This window comes from Rhinoraja longicauda, chromosome 7 (assembly GCF_053455715.1).
Source record: "Rhinoraja longicauda isolate Sanriku21f chromosome 7, sRhiLon1.1, whole genome shotgun sequence".
Lineage (NCBI taxonomy): Eukaryota > Metazoa > Chordata > Chondrichthyes > Rajiformes > Arhynchobatidae > Rhinoraja > Rhinoraja longicauda.
In genome coordinates this window covers 44,833,372-44,853,062 of record NC_135959.1, presented here as the reverse complement: position 1 = coordinate 44,853,062, position 19,691 = coordinate 44,833,372, and the positions used below count along the sequence as shown (strand labels likewise).

Below are 19,691 nucleotides of genomic sequence, written 5' to 3'. Positions count from 1 at the left end.
GATGGTCTAAATGAATTTGAGAGCAGGGTGGAAATTGGTGGTGAAGTTAATGTAGTCCATGAGTTCTGCATGAGTGCAGGAGGTAGCACTGGTCCAGTCATCAATGTTACGGAGATTGAGTTCGGGGATAGGGCCAGTGTATGCCTTGTGCCTAAATAGTTTTGGCAGTCGCATATCATAATTGTAGTTGCATCCAGAGATTTATTGAATCTCTGGTTGCAACTTTCATCAAAGAGATTTATTGAATCAACAGCATATATTGATGGTAAACGAGTAATCGCCTCTAGCTGTGCCCGCGCGTATCTTTGTCAGGATTACGTCCTTAATGTAACCAGGCATGTGCTTAAAGGCAGTCTGAAGAAGGATTAAAGTTTTGTTCTATACTATTACCAACTTTCCCCAGGGTGCCTCATTCCCAGCCAATCCGCTCTGCAGTCTGAAGTTTAGATGATGTCATGGGATTTGAAGAGGGAGATGAAAGGGATTGACTCTAACCCCCGGCGCAGCGAAGAACTTCACACAGTCTGGCACTCCACAGCCCCGGCGATCAGACGCAGATAAAACATCACGCCGCCGAGGAAAGAAGTCTGGGCACTTTTCGTTTTGGACTGCTTTTCGATCCAAGGAAAGTGTAATCGGCTCCCGGAAAAAAAAAGTAGTCAAGGGTGTTTTGGAGGTAAGAGATTGCACACGGTTGGACACACACACACACAGAGACACACACACAGACACACACATACACATAGAGACACACATACACACATATACACACACACACACACATATATACACACACACACACACACACACACATACACACATACAGAGACACACATATACACACACACACATACACACACACACATATGCATACACATACACACATATACACACACACACACACACACACACACACACACACACATACACACACAGAGTCGGGTGGCCGGTCGGCTGCTTTGAAGTGGCCGCTCGCAGTGAGTGGTTGATCCCGGCATGAGTTCGGGGAAGTTTGGGGAGGGGGTGAATTAAAACGGTGGAAGGAAATAAGAGGTGGGTTTAATAATCTAGGAGAGTTTGTGCTCTCGTCTGCGATCGATTGTGGACTTTGGCGACCAGAAACAAACAACACACTGTCTGCACACGGGGGGATACGACACGGTGTGGCTGAGTTACCCCGACCCGGTGGTGGCCCGATCACACTCGCCATTCGCCAATTCGCCAAACTCAACTCGCCCGCCAGCCGCTGGAGTCGGTATCAGGATCCCTCTAGATGGTGGCTGTACTAGTGTTGTACTAGTGTTGTCCAGCCCGCTTCCCCGCATCGCCCACCCTCGACCTTTTATCCCCACCCTCAAACACAACCCCCTCACCTCAAATACCTGGAGTATTATCATATCATCTTATCATATCATATATATACAGCCGGAAACAGGCCTTTTCGGCCCTCCAAGTCCCCGCACATTAACACTATCCTACACACACTAGGGACAATTTTTACATTTACCCAGCCAATTAACCTACATACCTGTACGTCTTGGAGTGTGGGAGGAAACCGAAGATCTCGGAGAAAACCCACGCAGGTCAAGGGGAGAACGTACAAACTCCTTACAGTGCAGCACCCGTAGTCAGGATCGAACCTGAGTCTCCGGCGCTGCATTCGCTGTAAAGCAGCAACTCTACCGCTGCGCTACCATACCGTGTACAGTTTTGGTCTCCTAGTCCGAGGAAATACATTCTAGCCTTAGAGGGAGTACAGAGAAGGTTCACCAGATTGATCCCTGGGATGGCAGGACTTTCATATGAGGAAAGACTGGATAGACTGGGCTTGTACTCGCTGGAATTTAGAAGACTGAGGGGGGATCTTATTGAAACATATAAAATTCTTAAGGGGTTGGAGAGGCTAGATGCGGGAAGATTGTTCCCGATGTTGGGGAAGTCCAGAACCAGGGGTCACAGCTTAAGGATAAGGGGGAAGTCTTTTAGGACCGAGATGAGAAAACATTTCTTCACACAGAGAGTGGTGAGTCTGTGGAATTCTCTGCCACAGAAGGTAGTTGAGGCCAGTTCATTGGCTATATTTAAGAGGGAGTTAGATGTGGCCCTTGTGGCTAAAGGGATCAGGGGGTATGGAGAGAAGGCTACTGAGCTGGATGATCAGCCATGATCATATTGAATGGCGGTGCAGGCTCGAAGGGCCGAATGACCTACTCCTGCACCTATTTTCTATGTTTCTACAACCCCCTCACCTCAAACACAACCCCCTCACCTCAAACACAACCCCCTCACCTCAAACACAACCCCCTCACCTCCCTCAAACACGACCCCCTCACCTCAAACACAACCCCCTCACCTCAAACACAACCCCCTCACCTCAAACACAACCCCCTCACCTCGCCGCCGCGGGACAACACGCTCTGCCCGCAAGAGGGGCTTCGGATAAACCGGACCACGGTCGTCAGCTGACGCCAACCGGGCAACCACCAGGGTGAATGTGTGGCCCCGGGCGACCGAGCGGGCAAACCAGGCGAGCGAGAGAGCGAAGCGGGACCTCGGTGCGTCCAAGCGGACGACCAGGTGTGCGGATCGGGCGACCGAGCGGGTGAATCCCGTCCCGCTGCCGCTCCACCGTCCGCACGATGCTGCTTCCTCCATCCAGCCCCGGCTCTCTGACCCCACACGGCTGTCATTGCCACAGACAGCAACAAACACAACACGGGGCTTCACCTCACAAAATCCTGCAGCCCATCTCGGAATGCGAAGACATACGCGAAATCACCATCAAAGGCAGAAATTATTGGGGAATTTCCACAACCACTACTGCCCAGTAAAGAGGCAGTATTTAGGCCCGAAGTTCATAAGTTATAGGAGCAGAATTAGGCCATTCAGCCCATCGGGTCTATTCCGCCATTCAATCATTGCTGATCTATCTTTCTCTCTCAATCCCATTCTCCTACATTTTCCCCATAACCCCATAACCCCATGACACCCGTACTAATCAAGAATCTGTCAATCGCCACCTTAAAAATACCCAATGACTTGGCCTCCACCGTCTGTGACAATGAATTCCACAGATTCACCACTCATTGATTAAATAAATTCCTCATCTCCTTTCTAAAGGTACATCCTTTTATTCTGAGGCTATGGTCTCTGGTCATAGCCTCTCCCAATAATGGAAACATCCTCTCCACATCCACTCTATCCTTTTGTAACAAAGGCCAAGTTTTGAAAAAGAAAAATCATTTTATTAAGGAATGAAGGCGAGTGATTAATTAGTGTGATGTGTATAATGTATATTGTATAATGTATAATGATTAATTAGTGTGATGTGTATAATGTATATTGTATAATGTATAATGTATAATGATTCATTAGTGTGATGTGTATAATGTATAACTGGATAGCATGCAACGAAAAGCTTCCCACTGTACCTCGCTATACATGACAATAATAATAAACTAAGCTAAAACAAACCTCATTTATTTAAAAGGAGCTAAATTTAATTCATAGCTTGCAACACTCTAAACATCTGTAAACCTATTGGGAATACACAGAGAAAAGAGACACTTGTATTTATCCAGAGCCAGCAACATTATGGGGGACCCCTACCACCCCAGCAACGGACTGTTCCAGCTGCTACGGTCAGGCAAACGCCTCCGCTGTCACGCTGTGAAAACAGAGAGGATGAGACGGAGTTTCTTCCCACAGGCCATCAAGACTGTTAACGCTCATATCACCAGGGACTAATTAAATTTACCGTATTCATTTATTTTTTGTGTTAAAATTATTATTTTATTTTTTTTTAATTCTGTTTTGTAGTTTAACACAATCCTCAGGCGTTGCCACTTTCATTTCACTGCACATCTTGTATATGTATGTGACAAATAAACTTGACTTGACTTAACTCCAAGGGTTTGCAACAAAAATAATTTCAAAATAATTTTTAAAATAAGAAATGAGGAAGGGGGAGTGGTTATTTATGATTTATTGTGATGTTGAACAATGTACGTTTTTTTTGCTGACTGGATAGTCCACAACAAATAGCTTTTCACTGTACCTAGGCACACGTGGCAATAATAAACTAAACTAAAAAACGGAACTGATTAAAAAAACGCTGAATTTCAATCACAACTTTCAACAATTTCACTGTTTGCATATGTAACAACAAAGAACCAACAACTAGAGAGAGGTCCTGAGCTAATATCTACCTCATTGGAGAACCTCAGACTGTCTTTGGACTTTACTGGACTTTATCTTGCACTAAACGTTATTCCCTTCATCATATATCTGTACACTGTAGACGGCTTGATTGTAATCATGTGTAGTCTTTCCACTGACTGGTCAGCACACAACAATAAATCTTTTCACTGTACCTCGGTACATGTGACACAACTAAATATTAAACATTGACCGCTCCAGACATCCATATGAAACAGTGTCATTTATATCCAGTGAGGGATTTTCTTGTTAAATCACTCCCAACTCTATTTCCGTGCCGGTGGTAAGGATCTGCCCGAAGGCTCGGCAGATGGCGTAACCAGGAGGGTGATGGAGATGATGGACGCAAGGAACAAGAGGGCAAACTGGCGTAAAGCCTTCAACTCCTTGAAGGTCAGCTGCAGGAGGCACCCCAGGACACAAGGCTGGCCGGGCGAGGAAAGAAAAGAGGGACGTCAGTTCGCGGGAACATGGCGTTTGTAATATATGAAAAAAGAATTTCACTGTGCAGTCACATATGTGACAAATAGTGCACCATTGGAACTATTGGAAGGTTGATGGTTTGTCTACTTCGGGTGTACTAAGAAATCTGTTTACTTTGCAGATCTACAGTTTGATGGGAGAGCCAAGGCCATTCTCAATGAGAATACTTGAAGAGAGAGTAGGGATGAACCACAAACAAAAAGACACATTGCTACACCTGCTGATCGCTTTGTTTTGTCTGGTAAGGAGCTTCCCTTTGTACTAGTCCTTGAAAAAGTCTTTGCAGCAAATTACAGTGCGTCATTGCGGAAACTAATGCAAATATCATAAGACTGAAATTATGATTGTGCTATTTTGGCTTGGAGTGCATAGGGAGAGGGTATCATTTTGCGTTCAAAAGTACTCCATTGAGTTTAATGTAGCTGAGAACTCACAGCAAGTAATGCAATTATTGTGATATTGAACAATGCATAGTCTTCTCTGACTGGATAGCACGCAACAAAAAAGCTCTTCACTATACCTCAGTACACATGACAATAATAAACTAAACTAAACTAAAACGGAACAAATTTATTTAAAAGGAACTAGTTTCACTGTTTGTCGTCATTATCACGTCCTCCACAGCCAACAATGGACCATTGTGGGCTCTTTGGGCATCGATGCAGGCTCTAATTTGTTCTGTACCTTTTCATGCCTCTAATTTCCCTCTCCCCGACTCTCAGTTTAAAGAAGGGGCTTGATCTGAAATGTGACCTATTCATTTTCTCCAGAGATGCCACCTGATCTGCTGAGTTACTCCAGCATTTTGTGTCTATTTTTGGTGTGGACCAGCATCTACAGTTCCTACCTCCACAATGCAAATTGCTGTCAGCTCTCTAAATCTCAGACATCAAAAACACCAATGTTATAATAATTTTCAAAGGATTGGCCTAAATCGTAGGCTGCATTTCTTTTGTCATGTACCATTATTTTACAACATGTTCTTTCTAAATAATTGATTCAAACTACTTTTTACGGTTACACTTAACCATATAAATTGATAATTAATTGGACATGTTTTCTGGAATCCCTGCTTATTCAGGAAGGTCAAGATACAATTTAAAAGAAACGAATCTGGCAGATTTTGTAATTACAGATTTATGATGATCTTATCTCCTTATCAGAGAGTTGGATTTCAGTGACTGCTTCTCTGGTGGCTGACCTTAACTATTTGTAATTACGGTTCCCCTGAATATTGTGTTTGCCTTTAGTTAAAGTTACCAGACAAATGTAATCAGCTAGGTTAAAGTATGAATTGAGTCTAATTTGAGAAATGGTTTAAGTGTTAAGTGTAATTTATAACTTTGTAAAAAGTAGTTTGGACCCATTATTTGGAAAGAATATTGTAGAAAATGATTTATTCCCAATTTGCCTAATGAAGTGAAACAAAAGTCTATGTTACACAGGATTAAATCATTTTCTAAAATATTCTTTCCAAATAATTGGTCCAAACTACTTTTTACAAAGTTATAAATTACACTTAATACTTAAACTATTTCTCAAATTAGACTAAATTTTTATAAAATAGATTTTCTTTTTACTTCCCTATAAAATCTCCATGATGCCTTTTGGGATTCTTGCTGTGCTTTTCTCATCTCTATCCTCATTGGATCAGAAATCTCTACAATTAATATTTGACTGTGTTGTAACTAACTGCACTAGATGGCAGTCTGACTCAAAAGTTAAATGAACAAAATTAAAAGTCTATGACATTTACAAATGAAACTCAATTTGTACTTTATCTTAGCTGATTACATGGAATTCAACATAACCATGCTGTTAAATAACCACTCTATACTTCACATGTCTATTTCCACCTTACTTTGTCTTTAAACGTTAACATGAAACTCTCCATTTTATCTCTTGTTCAAGTCAAGTGTTTAATTCTCATTTGTGCCAACACGGAACAATAACATTCTTAACATGTAGGAAGGAACTGCAGGTGCTGGTTTATAAGATGCCGGAAGATGGACACAAAATGCTGGAGTAACTCGGCGAGTTGGGCAGCATCTGTGGAGAAAAGGAATAGGTGATGTTTTGGGTCAGCACCCTTCTTCAGAGTCTGAAGAAGGGTTCCGACCTGAAACGTAACCTATTCCTTTTCTCCAGAGATGCTGCCTGACCCGCTGAGATATTCCAGCAATGAAATTCATATTGCAACAGCATAAAAGCCTGTAACACAATACATGGATTATACATGAGGTTAGTGTTGTGTATTGGTGAAGAATCTGATGGTTGTTGTGAAGAAGCTATTCTTGAACTGGGTGGTCACGGTTTTGAGCTTCCTATAACTTCTTCCCAATTGCTATTAACTTTCCTTGTTTAGTGACCGGACATTCTGCAGATGTGTCAATCATGGCATTTTTAATGCATGGCAGCTTGTGTTGTTTTGTTCTTGACAAACCCAGTGGTGGCTAAATAAGTAAGCATTAATTGTGGAAAGTAGAGAGGAAACTGCTAGGATTGGATGCCCAAGACAATGATGAATCCTTGTAATACCAGTCTAATCCCTCTTCATATATTGCAATGCCTAATGGCAACCCACTTTGATGCATATATGTTTGTTTCCACGGATTAAATCAATGTCTTTGTTTATTTTTTCTCCTCCAATTAATTTTGGACCTTTTCAATTTTGAAAGACTTTTACAATTTTGGTATTCGTTAATTCTTTTTATCTCCATCCAAATTTTTTTTTGGGGGGGAGGCGGACTAGTTTTATGTTAAGACACTGCTGTCTTTCTTTAGTCAAATATTCTCACAGCTGTTTTAAGATATCGGAATTAAATAAAACCAGAGGCAACCACGAATTACTGGAATAAAATACAGGAATGTCTAATGGTCTCTAATAATAGGTTTGTGACTTAAGTTGGGGGTCATTACATTAAATGATTGCTGGAAGTTCCAGAGGTAAAATGCCTTTTGTCAGAGAAGACTTTGATGTGGGAGACCACACTGTTTATACAGTGTTTATCTCCCCCGGCAAAGTCATGCAAGGTTGACTCTTTCTCGGTCATTCTGCAATACTTGATGTTAGGCCATGACAAGCACTAGCCCGTGACATCGACCCATGCAAGCAGATGGGTCAGATCATAAAACATGGAAATTTGCTGCCAGCCTTGCACTATCCTGAGGGCACAGATCAAACGAGGACTCCCACTGATATGCCATAAGCTTTATCTGCTGTGGTAGTGCCAATATGGACCTGGGGCACAACAAATCTAGCTCTGGAAATGATGCCACATCAGACTTCCTCCAGAACTCAAAAGTGGAATATATGGATGTTGAGAATTTGCAAACCAAAAGGCTGAAACTACTCAGTCAGACATCATGTGTGCAGCAGCACAGTTGGCTGCTGCTTTAAGTTTAACAAATCTTCCACAATGTTTATCTGGATGTGATTCCCCATATGTTGATTTGGCTTAAAGCAACAATGTATTTGATTTATCGACATCTTATTTTGTTGCTCTGCAAACACCCTAACACAAATAAAGATAAATTTCCAAAGTCCAAATCTGCTGCTACATAATGACACAACTGTTCTCCAAGATTTCCCCCATGGTACAAGATGTGCATTAATTAGTCAAGGAATTAAGAGTGTTTTATTGTCGTACGTCCCGAAATGGAACAATGAAATTCTTACTTGCGGCAGCACAGCAGATATGTAAACAGGTTACTCTGTAAACACCATGATAGAGAACAGAAAATAAGTTTAATATAATAAAAAAATAAACAAGCAACAATAGTAAGTAAAAACAATGTCCTCAAGTCCATGTATTTTGGAGCTTAGTTGGCTCCTCTACCTTCTTCCCGATGGCAGGGGTGAAACAAGAGTGTGGCCAGGATGGTGTGGGTCTCTGATGATGCTGGTTGCTTTTTTGAGAGATTAACTGGGACTGATGAACTGTACTGTGCCTTTATGTGCCAGAATATGAATACAAAATTCAGCAACTCTCATGTGAAAATAACTCCTTTATTGTTATATTTACATTAAGCATAGTTATTTTTCTTCATTTTTAACCTTATTTACTTCAAATGATTTCAAGAGTTCAAGTGCATTTATTATCAAATGCGCCGGGACCAGAACAATGAAATTCTTACTTGCTGCAGCTTTACGCCCACATTAAATACAACAACACAACAAATAAAAATGCAATAAATGATCAGATATTCTAGATAAAGCATGGGTGGCATCATGGTGCAGCGGTTAGAGCTATTGCCTCACAGCATCAGAGAACCGGGTTCAATCCTGAGCTTGGGTGCTGTCTGTGTGGAGTTTTCACGTTCTCCCTGTGACCATGTGAGTTTCTACCGGGCACTCCGGTATCCTTGCATATCCTAAAGGCGTGCAGGTTTAACGTAGATTAATCGGCCTCTGTAAATAACCCTGTGTGAAGGGAGTGGATGAGAAAGTGGAATAATATAAAAAAGGACACAAAGTGCTGGGCTAACTCAACAGGTCAGGCAGCATATTTGGATTTTCGAGATGCAGCGTGGAGACAGGCCCTTCAGCCCACCAAGTCCACACTGACCAGCGCTCACTAGTATGCTAACACTATCCTACACACTAGGGACAATTTTCAATTTTTGCTGAAGCCAATTAACCTACAAACCTGTACGTATTTGGTGTGTGGGATGCAACTAGAGTACCCAGAGAAACCGCACATGGCCACATGGAGAACCACATGGCCACATGGAGAACATACAAACTCCATACAGACAGCACCCGTAGTCAGGATCGAACTTGGGTCTCTGGTGCTATAAGGCAGCAACTCTACCGCTGCGCCACTGTGCCGCCTTCTCTGGAGAACTAGTATGAATGGGTGGTTGGTGTGGACTCAATGGGCTGAAGGGCCTGTTTCCAAGTCTAAATGTAAAACTAAACCAGACCATGATAGTGTCAGCCAAACTACGTGGTGCAACTTTAGTAATCCATAGCATTACTACTCATCAACATCACGCTCTTCCAACTTAAATGAAAGATGAAACACTCTTTGAACTGGGTTTGATCAGTTAACCTTATCTGTTTATATTAGGCGCTGGGAGCTGCAGGCGAAACAGGAGACTGCCAGGAGCAGGAGTACAGAGACAAGGCTGGGAACTGTGCAGCTTGCAAACAGTGTGGTCCAGGACAAGAACTCTCAAAGGTATGAAGGGCCGACAGACTTATTTGTCTACTTTGATTCACATCTTCCTCGATCTTTAGAATTAATCAATGTATCAGATTCATTCCAACCAGATCAAGTTCATTGCAGTTTGGATCTGCATTGCATTCACTTCCCAGCAACGTTTTCAGTGAATGAAATGTTAAATTAGCACTGACGGAACATCAAAATAAAATGCAGGGAGCCACAACCATAGTGGAGACTTAATGCTTTGTGCCGTGGGTACATCTGAAATTACTAATCTAAATCTTCAGGGGCAGCACAGTGGCCCAGCGGTAGAATTGCTGCCTTACACCGCCAGAGACCTCGGTTTGATCCAGACTACGGATGCTGTCTGTTCGGAATTTGTACGTTCTCTGTGTGATTGCGTGGGTTTTGCCCGGGTGCTCCGGTTTCCACCCACACTCCAAAGACATACAGGTTTGTAGTTTAATTGGCTTTGATAAAAATGTAACTTGTCCCTGGTGTGTATGATAGTGTTAGTGTATGGGGATCGCTGGTCGGTGCAGAGTCGGTGGGCCGAAGGGTTAGTTGCCGCGCTTGAGACCCTTAGACTTGAAAAGAGAGTGAATTCAAGTCATTTGGATTTATTTATGGGCCCAAGCATATAAAAGAGAAATGGTTCAGAGATCACAAGGAAATACAAAAAGATCAGATCTGGGCCCTGCTGTGCTCATTGTCGAAGTGAAATCACATACTGGAGAGCTTGATTCAGTGTAATTGTTGCAAAGACTTTTTTGCACTGAGAACCCACACTCAAGACAGAATAAACTAACATTTGTAATGAACTATGCCACGTTGTGAATACAATTGGAGATCGTGGAAAAAAAATTGTGACTATTGTCAAGAGTCACGAGTGTTCTTACTTAAAACAGCGTAATAGGTCTGTAAACACAGTACTCAAAAGGTAACATAATAAACAAAAAAAAGTTAAATGATAAAATAAACAATATTAGAGCAAAAAATAAATAAAATTCGAAGTCCTGAGTGTAACCAAGACAGTTCAATGGTGCTTTATTGTCGAATGTGCGAAGTGCAAACGCACAGTGAAATTATTTTCTTACAGTTCATAGTTTAGTTGGTGTTTAGAAACATAGAAAGGAGGAGGCCATTTGGCCCTTTGATCCAGCACCGCCATTCATTGTGATCATGGCTGATCATCCACAATCAGTAACCCATGCCTGCTTTCACCCCATATCCCTTGATTCCGCTAGCCCCTAGAGCTCTATCTAACTCTCTTTTAAATTCATCCAGTGAATTGGCCTCTACTGCCTTCTGTGGCAGAGAATTCCACAAATTCACAACTCTCTGGGTGAAAAAGTTTTTTTCTGATCTCAGTTTTAAGTGGCCTCCCCTTTATTCTTAGACTGTGGCCCCTGGTTCTGGACTCCCCCAACATTGGGAACATTTTTCCTGCATCTAGTTTGTCCAGTCCTTTCATAATTTTAAACTTTTCTATAAGATTCCCTCTCATCCTTCTAAATTCCAGTGAATACAAGCCCAGTCTTTCCAATCTTTCCTCATATGACAGTCCCTCCATCCCAGGGATTAACCTTGTGAACCAACGCTGCACTGCCTCAATAGCAAGGATGTCCTTCCTCAAATTAGGAGACCAAAACTGTACGCAATACTCCAGATGTGGTCTCACCAGAGCCTTCTACAAATGCAGAAGGATCTCTTTACTCCTATACTCAAATCCTCTCATTATGAAGACCAACGTGCCATTAGCTATCTTCACTGCTTGCTGTACCTACATGTTTACTTTCAGTGATTGGTGTACAAGGACACCCAGGTCTCGTGGCACTTCCCTTTATCCTAATCTGACACCATTGAGATAATAATCTGCCTCCTTGTTCTTGCCGCCAAAGTGGATAACCTCACATTTATCTACATTATACTGCATCTGCCATGCATCTGCCCACTCACTCAACCTGTCCAATCACCCTGCAACCCCCTAGCATCCTCTTTGCAGAACACACTGCCACCCAGCTTTGTGTCATCCGCAAATTTGCTAGTGTTACTTTTAATCCCATCATCTAAATCATTAATATATATTGTAAATAGTTGTGACCCCAACACCGAGCCTTGCGGCACTCTACTCGCCACTGCCTGCCATTCTGACAGGGACCCGTTTATTCCTACTCTTTGTTTCTGTCTGCCAACCAATTCTCTATCCATTTCAATACCCTACCCCCAATATCATGTGCTCTAATTTTGCCTACTAATCTCCTATGTGGGACCTTATCAAAGGCTTTCTGAAAGTCCAGATACACTACCTCCACTGGCTCTCGTTCATCCATTTTACTTGTCACATCCTCAAAAAATTCCAGAAGATTAGTCAAGCAGGATTTCCCCTTCATGAATCCATGCTGACTTGGACCAATGCTTTTACTGCTATCTAAATGCACCGTTATTACTTCTTTAATAATTTATTCCATCAGCGAAACCAAATGCAGGCTCGGCGATCGCTTCGCTCAACACCTGCGCTCAGTCCGCATTAACCAATCTGATCTACCGGTGGCTGAGCACTTCGACTCCCCCTCCCATTCCAGTCTGACCTTTCTGTCATGGGCCTCCTTCAGTGCCATAGTGAGTCCCACCGGAAATTGGAGGAACAGCACCTCATATTTCGCCTGGGCAGCTTGCAGCCCAGAAATATGAACATTGATTCTCCAACTTTAGATAGTTCCTCTGTCCCTCTCTTCCCCTCCCCCTTCCCAGATCTCCCACTGTCTTCCTGTCTCTACCTATATCCTTCCTTTGTCCCGCCCCCCTGATATCAGTCTGAAGAAGGGTCTCGACCCGAAACGTTGCCCATTCCTTCTCTCCTGAGATGCTGCCTGACCTGCTGAGTTACTCCAGCATTTTATGAATAAATACCTTCGATTTGTACCAGCATCTGCAGTTATTTTCTTACACCAATGCGTCCACTATTTCTAGAGCCACCTCCTTGAGTATCCTTGGATGCAGACCATCAGGCCCTGGGGATTTATCAGCCTTCAGTCCCATCAGTCTACCCAATACCATATTTCTCGCCTAATGCAGATTTCTTTTAGTTCCTCTGTCTCCCTAGATCATCTGTCCTCCAGTACATCTGGGAGATTGTTTGTGTCTTCCTAAGTGAAGACAGAACCAAAGTACCTGTTCAACGCTTCTGCCGTTTCCTTGTTCCCCATAATCACCTGCTTCTGCCTTCAAGGGATCTTTTTTATCTTTACTAATCTTTTTCTCTTAACATACCTAAAGAAGCTTTTACTATTCTTCTTTATATTCTTGGCCAGCTTACCCTCGTACTTTATCTTTTCACCCCGTATTGCCCTTTTTGTTACCTTCTGTTGTCCTTTGAAAGTTTCCCAATCCTCTGGCTTCCTGCTACTCTTTGTTATGTTAAACACCTTTTCATTCAGTTATATTCCATCCCTAACTTCCCTTGTCAGCCACGGTTGCCTGTTACTCCCCTAAGAATCTTTCTTCCTCTTTGGAATGAAATGATCCTGCATCGTCTGGATTATACCCAGAAATTCCTGCCACTGCTGTTCCACCATCATTCCAGCTAGGATCCTTTTCCAGTTGACCTTGGCAGCTCCTCTCTCATGTCTTCATAGTCCCCTTTGTTCAACTGCAACACTGACACTTCTGATTTAACCTTTTCCCTCTCAAATTGCAGATTACAACATATCATATTATGGTCGCTACCTCCTACCAGTTCCTTTACCTTGAGTTCCCTTATTAAATCTGGTTCATTAGACAACACTAAATCCAGAATTGCCTTCTCTGGTAGGCTCCATTACAAGCTGCTCTAAGAATCTATCTCGGAGGCATTCTACAAACTCCCTTTGTGGTGTTCAATAGCTTGAAGGCTGTTGGGAAGAAGCAGTTGATGAAAAAAATCATTTTCCTTTAAATTTGTGGTCTCTTCTGACCCATCAAGTTTGATAAAGAGTGGTCAGCCATGATTTGAAACTGCATGCAGCAGAGAGGGTTTGTTGATGAGAATGCATGCAGCAGAGAGGGTTTGTTGATGAGAATGCATGCAGCAGAGAGGGTTTGTTGGTGAGAATGCATGCAGCAGAGAGGGTTTGTTGATGAGAATGCATGCAGCAGAGAGGGTTTGTTGATGAGAATGCATGCAGCAGAGAGGTTTGTTGATGAGAATGCATGCATAACTGAAGGTATGGATCTGGCATCCTCTTGCAGGAATTTGGGGATTGGCCTGATTTAGATCTTCTGGGGTCTCTGCCAATTCCAGTTGGAAGTTCAAAGTGATGTGTAACTCACTTTCAAAGTAATTGACTCCAGTTTCACTGTAGAAATGAAGCTACTGGCCAGAAATTATTATAAGGAGCCTTTTTCGTTTAAAGGGATATTAAAAACACACTGTTCTTTAAAAGAGTAGATCATTGGATTTGTTAACTTTTTATGGTCAGAAAGTGCAAAGTTCTCAAAGTTACTTTAAAAGAAAGACACATAGTTCTGGAGTATCTCAGCGGGTCTGGCAGCATCTCTGGAGAAAAAGGATAGGTGATGTTTTGGGTCAGGGCCCTTCTTCAGCCTGACCCGCTGAGCTACTCTGGCATTTTGTGTCTATCTTTGGTACAAACCAGCATCTGCAGTTCATTTTTATTACTGTAAAATAAATATTTGTTCTCAATTGAAACACAAGAAACTGCAGACGCTAGAATATTGAGCCAAACACAAAAGTACTGGAGGAACTCAGCGGGCCAAGAGGCATCTTGGGAGGGAATGGCAGGCGACGTTTCAGATAAGGGTCTCGAACCGAAATGTTGCCTCTGCATTCCCACTCCTGATGCTGCCTGAGTTCCTCCAGCACTTTGTAGTTTGCTATTTGTTCTAAATGCTGTGTCTGAAAAAGAAGGCTCCCTCCCCTGTTTGATTGAAATTACATACATGGCAGCATTCACAATGCTGCTAGAATCTGCACTGGCCTACTTGGGTGAAGGCATCATTGAGAGTTCTAACATCCTCTCTCGCTGCTCCCCCTCTGTGACTTTTTTGCATATCTTTCATTCATAGTCCTAGATCTCTCTACATCGTCTATATCTCTCGTTTTCCCTTTCCCGTGACTTTCAGTCTGAAGAAGGGTCTCGACCCAAAACATCACCAATTCCTTCTCTCCAGAGATGCTGCCTGTCCCGCTGAGTTACTCCAGCTTTTTATGTCAATCTATTGTTTCCACATTATTTGTTCACTGCAGAAGACAGAGTGTTGGAGTATCTCAGCAGGTCAGGCAACAACTCAGGAGAACATGGATAGGTGAACTTGGATGGTCGCCTGAAGAAGGGTCCCGACCCGAGATGTCACCCATCTATGTTCTCCAGAGATGCTGCTTGACCCGCTGAGTTACTCCAGCACATTGTGTCGTCTTTTGTGAACTAGCATCAGCAGTTCCTTGTTTCCACATTAGATCACTGCAGGGGTGCAGGAGGAAGTTCTTTGACTATTACAATGTGTGATGAGGAGTGGATTCTACACAGTGGGATGTGAGAAAAAGGTAATGTGGTAAAGGGGATTGTGAATTTGTTCTGCTGGGATCAATAGCCACAGCAATGTGCTATTCACTGTTAAATATTACAGTCCGTTCCTGACCTCGGGTGCTGTCTGTGTGGAGTTTGCACATTCTTCCTGAGACCACATGGGTTTCCTCCAGGTTCTCCGGTCTCCTCCCACATCCTAAAGGCGTGTGGATTTGTAGGTTAATTGGCATTAGTAAACTGCCCCTCATATGTAGGGACTGGATGAGAAAGTGGGATTATACCGAACTGGTGTGAATGGGTGATCGATGGGCTTATTTTTCCCCCAAAATTGTACCATTCTGAAGATAGACACAAAATGCTGGAGCAACTCAGCAGATTAGGCAGCATCACTGGAGAAAAGGAATACATGGTTTTTTTCTTGAGACCCTTCTTCAGACTGATCTTCCCCCAGAAACCCTACTGGTCAGTAGCAGCACCTCTTGGATTGTATCAATTGGCCACTTTTAATTACACAGAATGATCCCCACATTTATCATTGGGGATGTCCCATTTCCACCCCTTTATGTTTGAAAGTCAGCATATCACGGTTATCAATTTAACCTCTGTTTAGTTTAGAGATACAGCGTGGAAATAGGCCCTTCGGCCCACCGAGTTCGTGCCAACCAATGATTCCCGTACACTGACACTATCCTATACACACACGAGGGACAATTTTTACTGAAGCCAAATCAACAGAATTTTTTTACTGAAGCCAAATCAACTAGTTCAACGTCATACATACGAGGCAATTTACAGAGGCCAATTAACCTACAAACCAGCGCGTATTTGGAGTGTGGGAGAAAACCGGAACACCCGGAGAAACCGCACATGGTCACGGGAAGAACACACAAATTCGGCACAGACAGCACAGCATCTGTAGTCAGGAGTGAACCCGGGTCTATGGCGCTGTAAAGTAGCAACTCCACCGTACTGCCCTCTGCTTAAATCAACAATGTACTTTTCAAAGCATGTTTCCAGCAATACTCATATTGTTAATAAACAGGGCCAAATGATCAATAGTGAATTGCAATGGCTAAAATCCTGATTTAAAATACAACCTGGTTAAAATTGATTAATGATTAGCATGAAAGTGGAATTGTTCGTAGGGTGTGAAGAGAGAAGTGATTTAGAAGTCCTTTTGTTGGGAACTAGATTAAGTTGTTGTTTACTTTGTTCGACACTGATGACTATTTTGGCTTTGAGTTATCTTTAGTTCTGTCATCTTGTCCCTAGCCACATTAGAACTGCTTTACATGGTCATGCTAGAAAGTCAGGGACAATGGTGACTTTTTGTTAGTAGGAATGCCATGTCACCCATTGAAATTCGAGTGCTTGTTCTAATGCACATTGTGCCTTTGTGTTCGGCAAAGCCTTTGTTGTTCATGGACCATTACAAATTTTGATCGTTGGCCCGAGAAATGAGGAGCAAAATTGCACGCACGTTTAAGCATGGGTAACCAAATTAATAATTTGTGTTTATGGTCTTGTTGTCTTCCCTTTGGGTAGTTCTGCACTGCCCCGCACAACTGGTTTTCCCACCTTCATGCTCTAAGCCTTTATTTTGGAAAGTGCGTTCTGTTAGGCTTAAGGCATTCTGTGGGTTAGTTGTGAATCTCAGCCCGGGACACAGCAGGAGTGCTAGGACTGGGCTGAGTGCCCCAGGCTAGGGAGTGGAAAATATCAACCACATTTACAATTCTCGATCGCTCTAGATGATCCCTGCAGGACGATGCACGTGTATGTCAAGTGAAAACAAGCCTGATTCAATCGTGCAGTCTCTTCTGCAACTTTCTAGCACATTAGGGGCATTGGACGATCTGGCTCAAAACCTTGTGGCATAAAGCATTATAATATGGGCTGAACTCGTAACATAGTTTTACAAGAGAATGCAGAGGGCAAGTTGCTTCAATAAAGATATTAACAACAGGAAATGCTGGATGTACTCAGTAGGTTAGGTCACATTTGTGGGAAGAGGACAGAATAAAAGCCACAGGTTAAAGACCCTGGCGTACTGGATGGCACGGTGGTGCAGTGGTAGTGTTGCTGCCTTGCAGCGCCAGAAACCCAGGTTTGATCCTGACTATGGGTGCTGTCTGTATGAAATTGTATGTTCTGCCCCTGACTGCGTGGGTTTTCTCTGTGTGCCCAGGTTTCCTCCCAAACTCCAAAGAGGTACAGGTTTGTAGGTTAATTGGCTTCGGAAACAATTGTAAATTGCCCCTAGTGTTTTGGATAGTGTTGGTGTACGGGGATCGCTGGTCTGCGCAGACTCGGTGGGCCAAAGGGCCTGTTTCCGTGCTGTATCCCTAAACTAAACCCTCCATGATTTTCAGTAAAGATATGGCCTTTAGATTAAATCCTTTGCCTGTGTTTACCCAGGAAATTAGAGCAAATATAGTCAAGTTCGATGATTTAATGATTCTTTTATTGTCACCTGTACCAATGTTAAAGTTCGCTTCTTCTTAAAACAGACAACACACAATGGGTTAGGTAAACCAACACAAGCTTTACTGGTTGATCTGCCAGTGGAAGTGTCGGGATGTACATGAATCAAGTAAGCAACAAGCACTTGACTCCCCCGAGCCACCACTCCCTAGAACAAAGACTGGACCGGATGTTTTATACTGTAAAGATCAAAAAGACACATTCCTTAAGGCATTAGTCATGGTCCCAAAATGCTGTAGTTCATTAGCACCTTCCCGGCAAGTCTGAGATTGTCTCTCTTATCCGCTACCACTACTGTGTAGATCAAGAGCAATGAGTTGATAGTACATCAAGGGAAGAACAGGAAGGACACATTTCTAAAGGCATTAGTCCTGGTTCCAATACGTTTTGGTCAATTAGCACCTTCCCGGCAAGTTTGAGATTGTCTCTCTTATCAGTTAGCACTACTGTGTAGATCAAGAGCAATGATTTGATAGTACATCAAGGGAAGAACAGGAAGGACACATTTCTAAAGGCATTAGTCCTGTATCCCCTCATGCAAATATTATGTATTTAAAGCATTTAACCCTTTCATTCCCTCCTCATCATTTTGATGATAACACCAAGATACAGTGAAATACATTTTCATGTCAAATCAAGAGTGTTTTATTGTGATATAATATGTCTCGAAATGAAATAATGAAATTCTTACTTGCAGCAGCACCATAGATATGTAAGCATAGTACTCTGTAAACACCATAATAAATACAAAACAAGTTCAGTATATATGTTTATGAAAAACAAACAAGAATAGTGCCTTGGCCAATATTGGGCACAATGTGCTGGAGTAACTCAGCAGGTCAGGGAGCATCTCTGGAGGGAATGGATAGGTGACATTTCAGGTCAGGGTCCTTCTTCAGATAGTCTGAAGATGATCCCGACCCAAAACGTCACCAATCCATTCCCACTAGAGGTGCTGCCTGACATTCCTTGTCTCCAGCATCTCTGGAGACAAGGAATGGGTGACGTTTCGGGTCGAGACCCTTCTTCAGACGTCTCGACCCGAAACATCACCCATTCCTTCTCTCCAGAGATGCTGCCTGTCCCGCTAGGTTACGTCAGCTTTTTGTGTCTATCTTCGGTTTAAACCAGCATCTGCAGTTCCTTCTTACACATGCTGCCTGACCTCCAGCACTATGTGTCCTTTCTTGTAAACCAGCATCTGCAGTTCCTTGTTTCTACCGCTTGGATTTTCTCTGCATACCACATCAAAAAGCATTTAACTGGCTGTTTATGCTTACGTGGGATAGATGACCCACTTGGTATCAAGGGTTACTGCACTCCAAAAGTAATTTGTATATGAAACATTTTGAAAATATTTATATTTATACAGAAAATTAAAATTCAGCACCTCTCACGGCACAGCTTAAAATGAAAGCGTTACGTATTGTATGTATGCACAGAGGTTAAACCAAACTTTACTTTGCCTGTTTGGTTGAATTTCTTCATACATGAACCTGCCTTTTGTTTGTGAAATGCACAAACTGCCAGCCATGTTTGTCCACTTATTAGTAACAATGACATGTATGAAATGAATTACAGTAACTGTGATAAAACACTACACAAATACGAATTATTTATTTTCATATGCATTATTCTCCGTTCGTTACCCATCAATAATATCTTCTCTTATCAGTGTTTATATTTTCTCCAATCAAAAACAAACAGCGATTCTGGTGTTTGAAGGCTTGAGTAAACACCTAGCCTGCTTTTGGCTGCTTTAACCTACTTTGTGTGATAAGATGCTTGCAAACCATTTTCTCAACTTTTA

The 19,691-nt window shown here is 42.6% G+C and overlaps 1 protein-coding gene across 3 annotated transcripts in view; it reads left to right on the top strand.

The window, feature by feature from the left end:
* Window positions 1-462: 462 nt before the first annotated feature.
* tnfrsf19 (tumor necrosis factor receptor superfamily, member 19) overlaps window positions 463-19,691 on the top strand; it is a 63,532-nt gene continuing 44,303 nt past the window's right edge. For 2 of the 3 annotated variants that reach the window (XM_078403073.1, XM_078403071.1), the window contains exons 1-3: window positions 463-676; window positions 4,823-4,942; window positions 9,774-9,884. In XM_078403073.1, the coding sequence (XP_078259199.1) occupies window positions 4,835-4,942; window positions 9,774-9,884 (219 nt within the window). In that variant the 5' untranslated portion in view covers window positions 463-676; window positions 4,823-4,834. The remainder of the gene's footprint in view (window positions 677-4,822; window positions 4,943-9,773; window positions 9,885-19,691) is intronic. The other variant, XM_078403072.1, reaches the window with a different exon arrangement.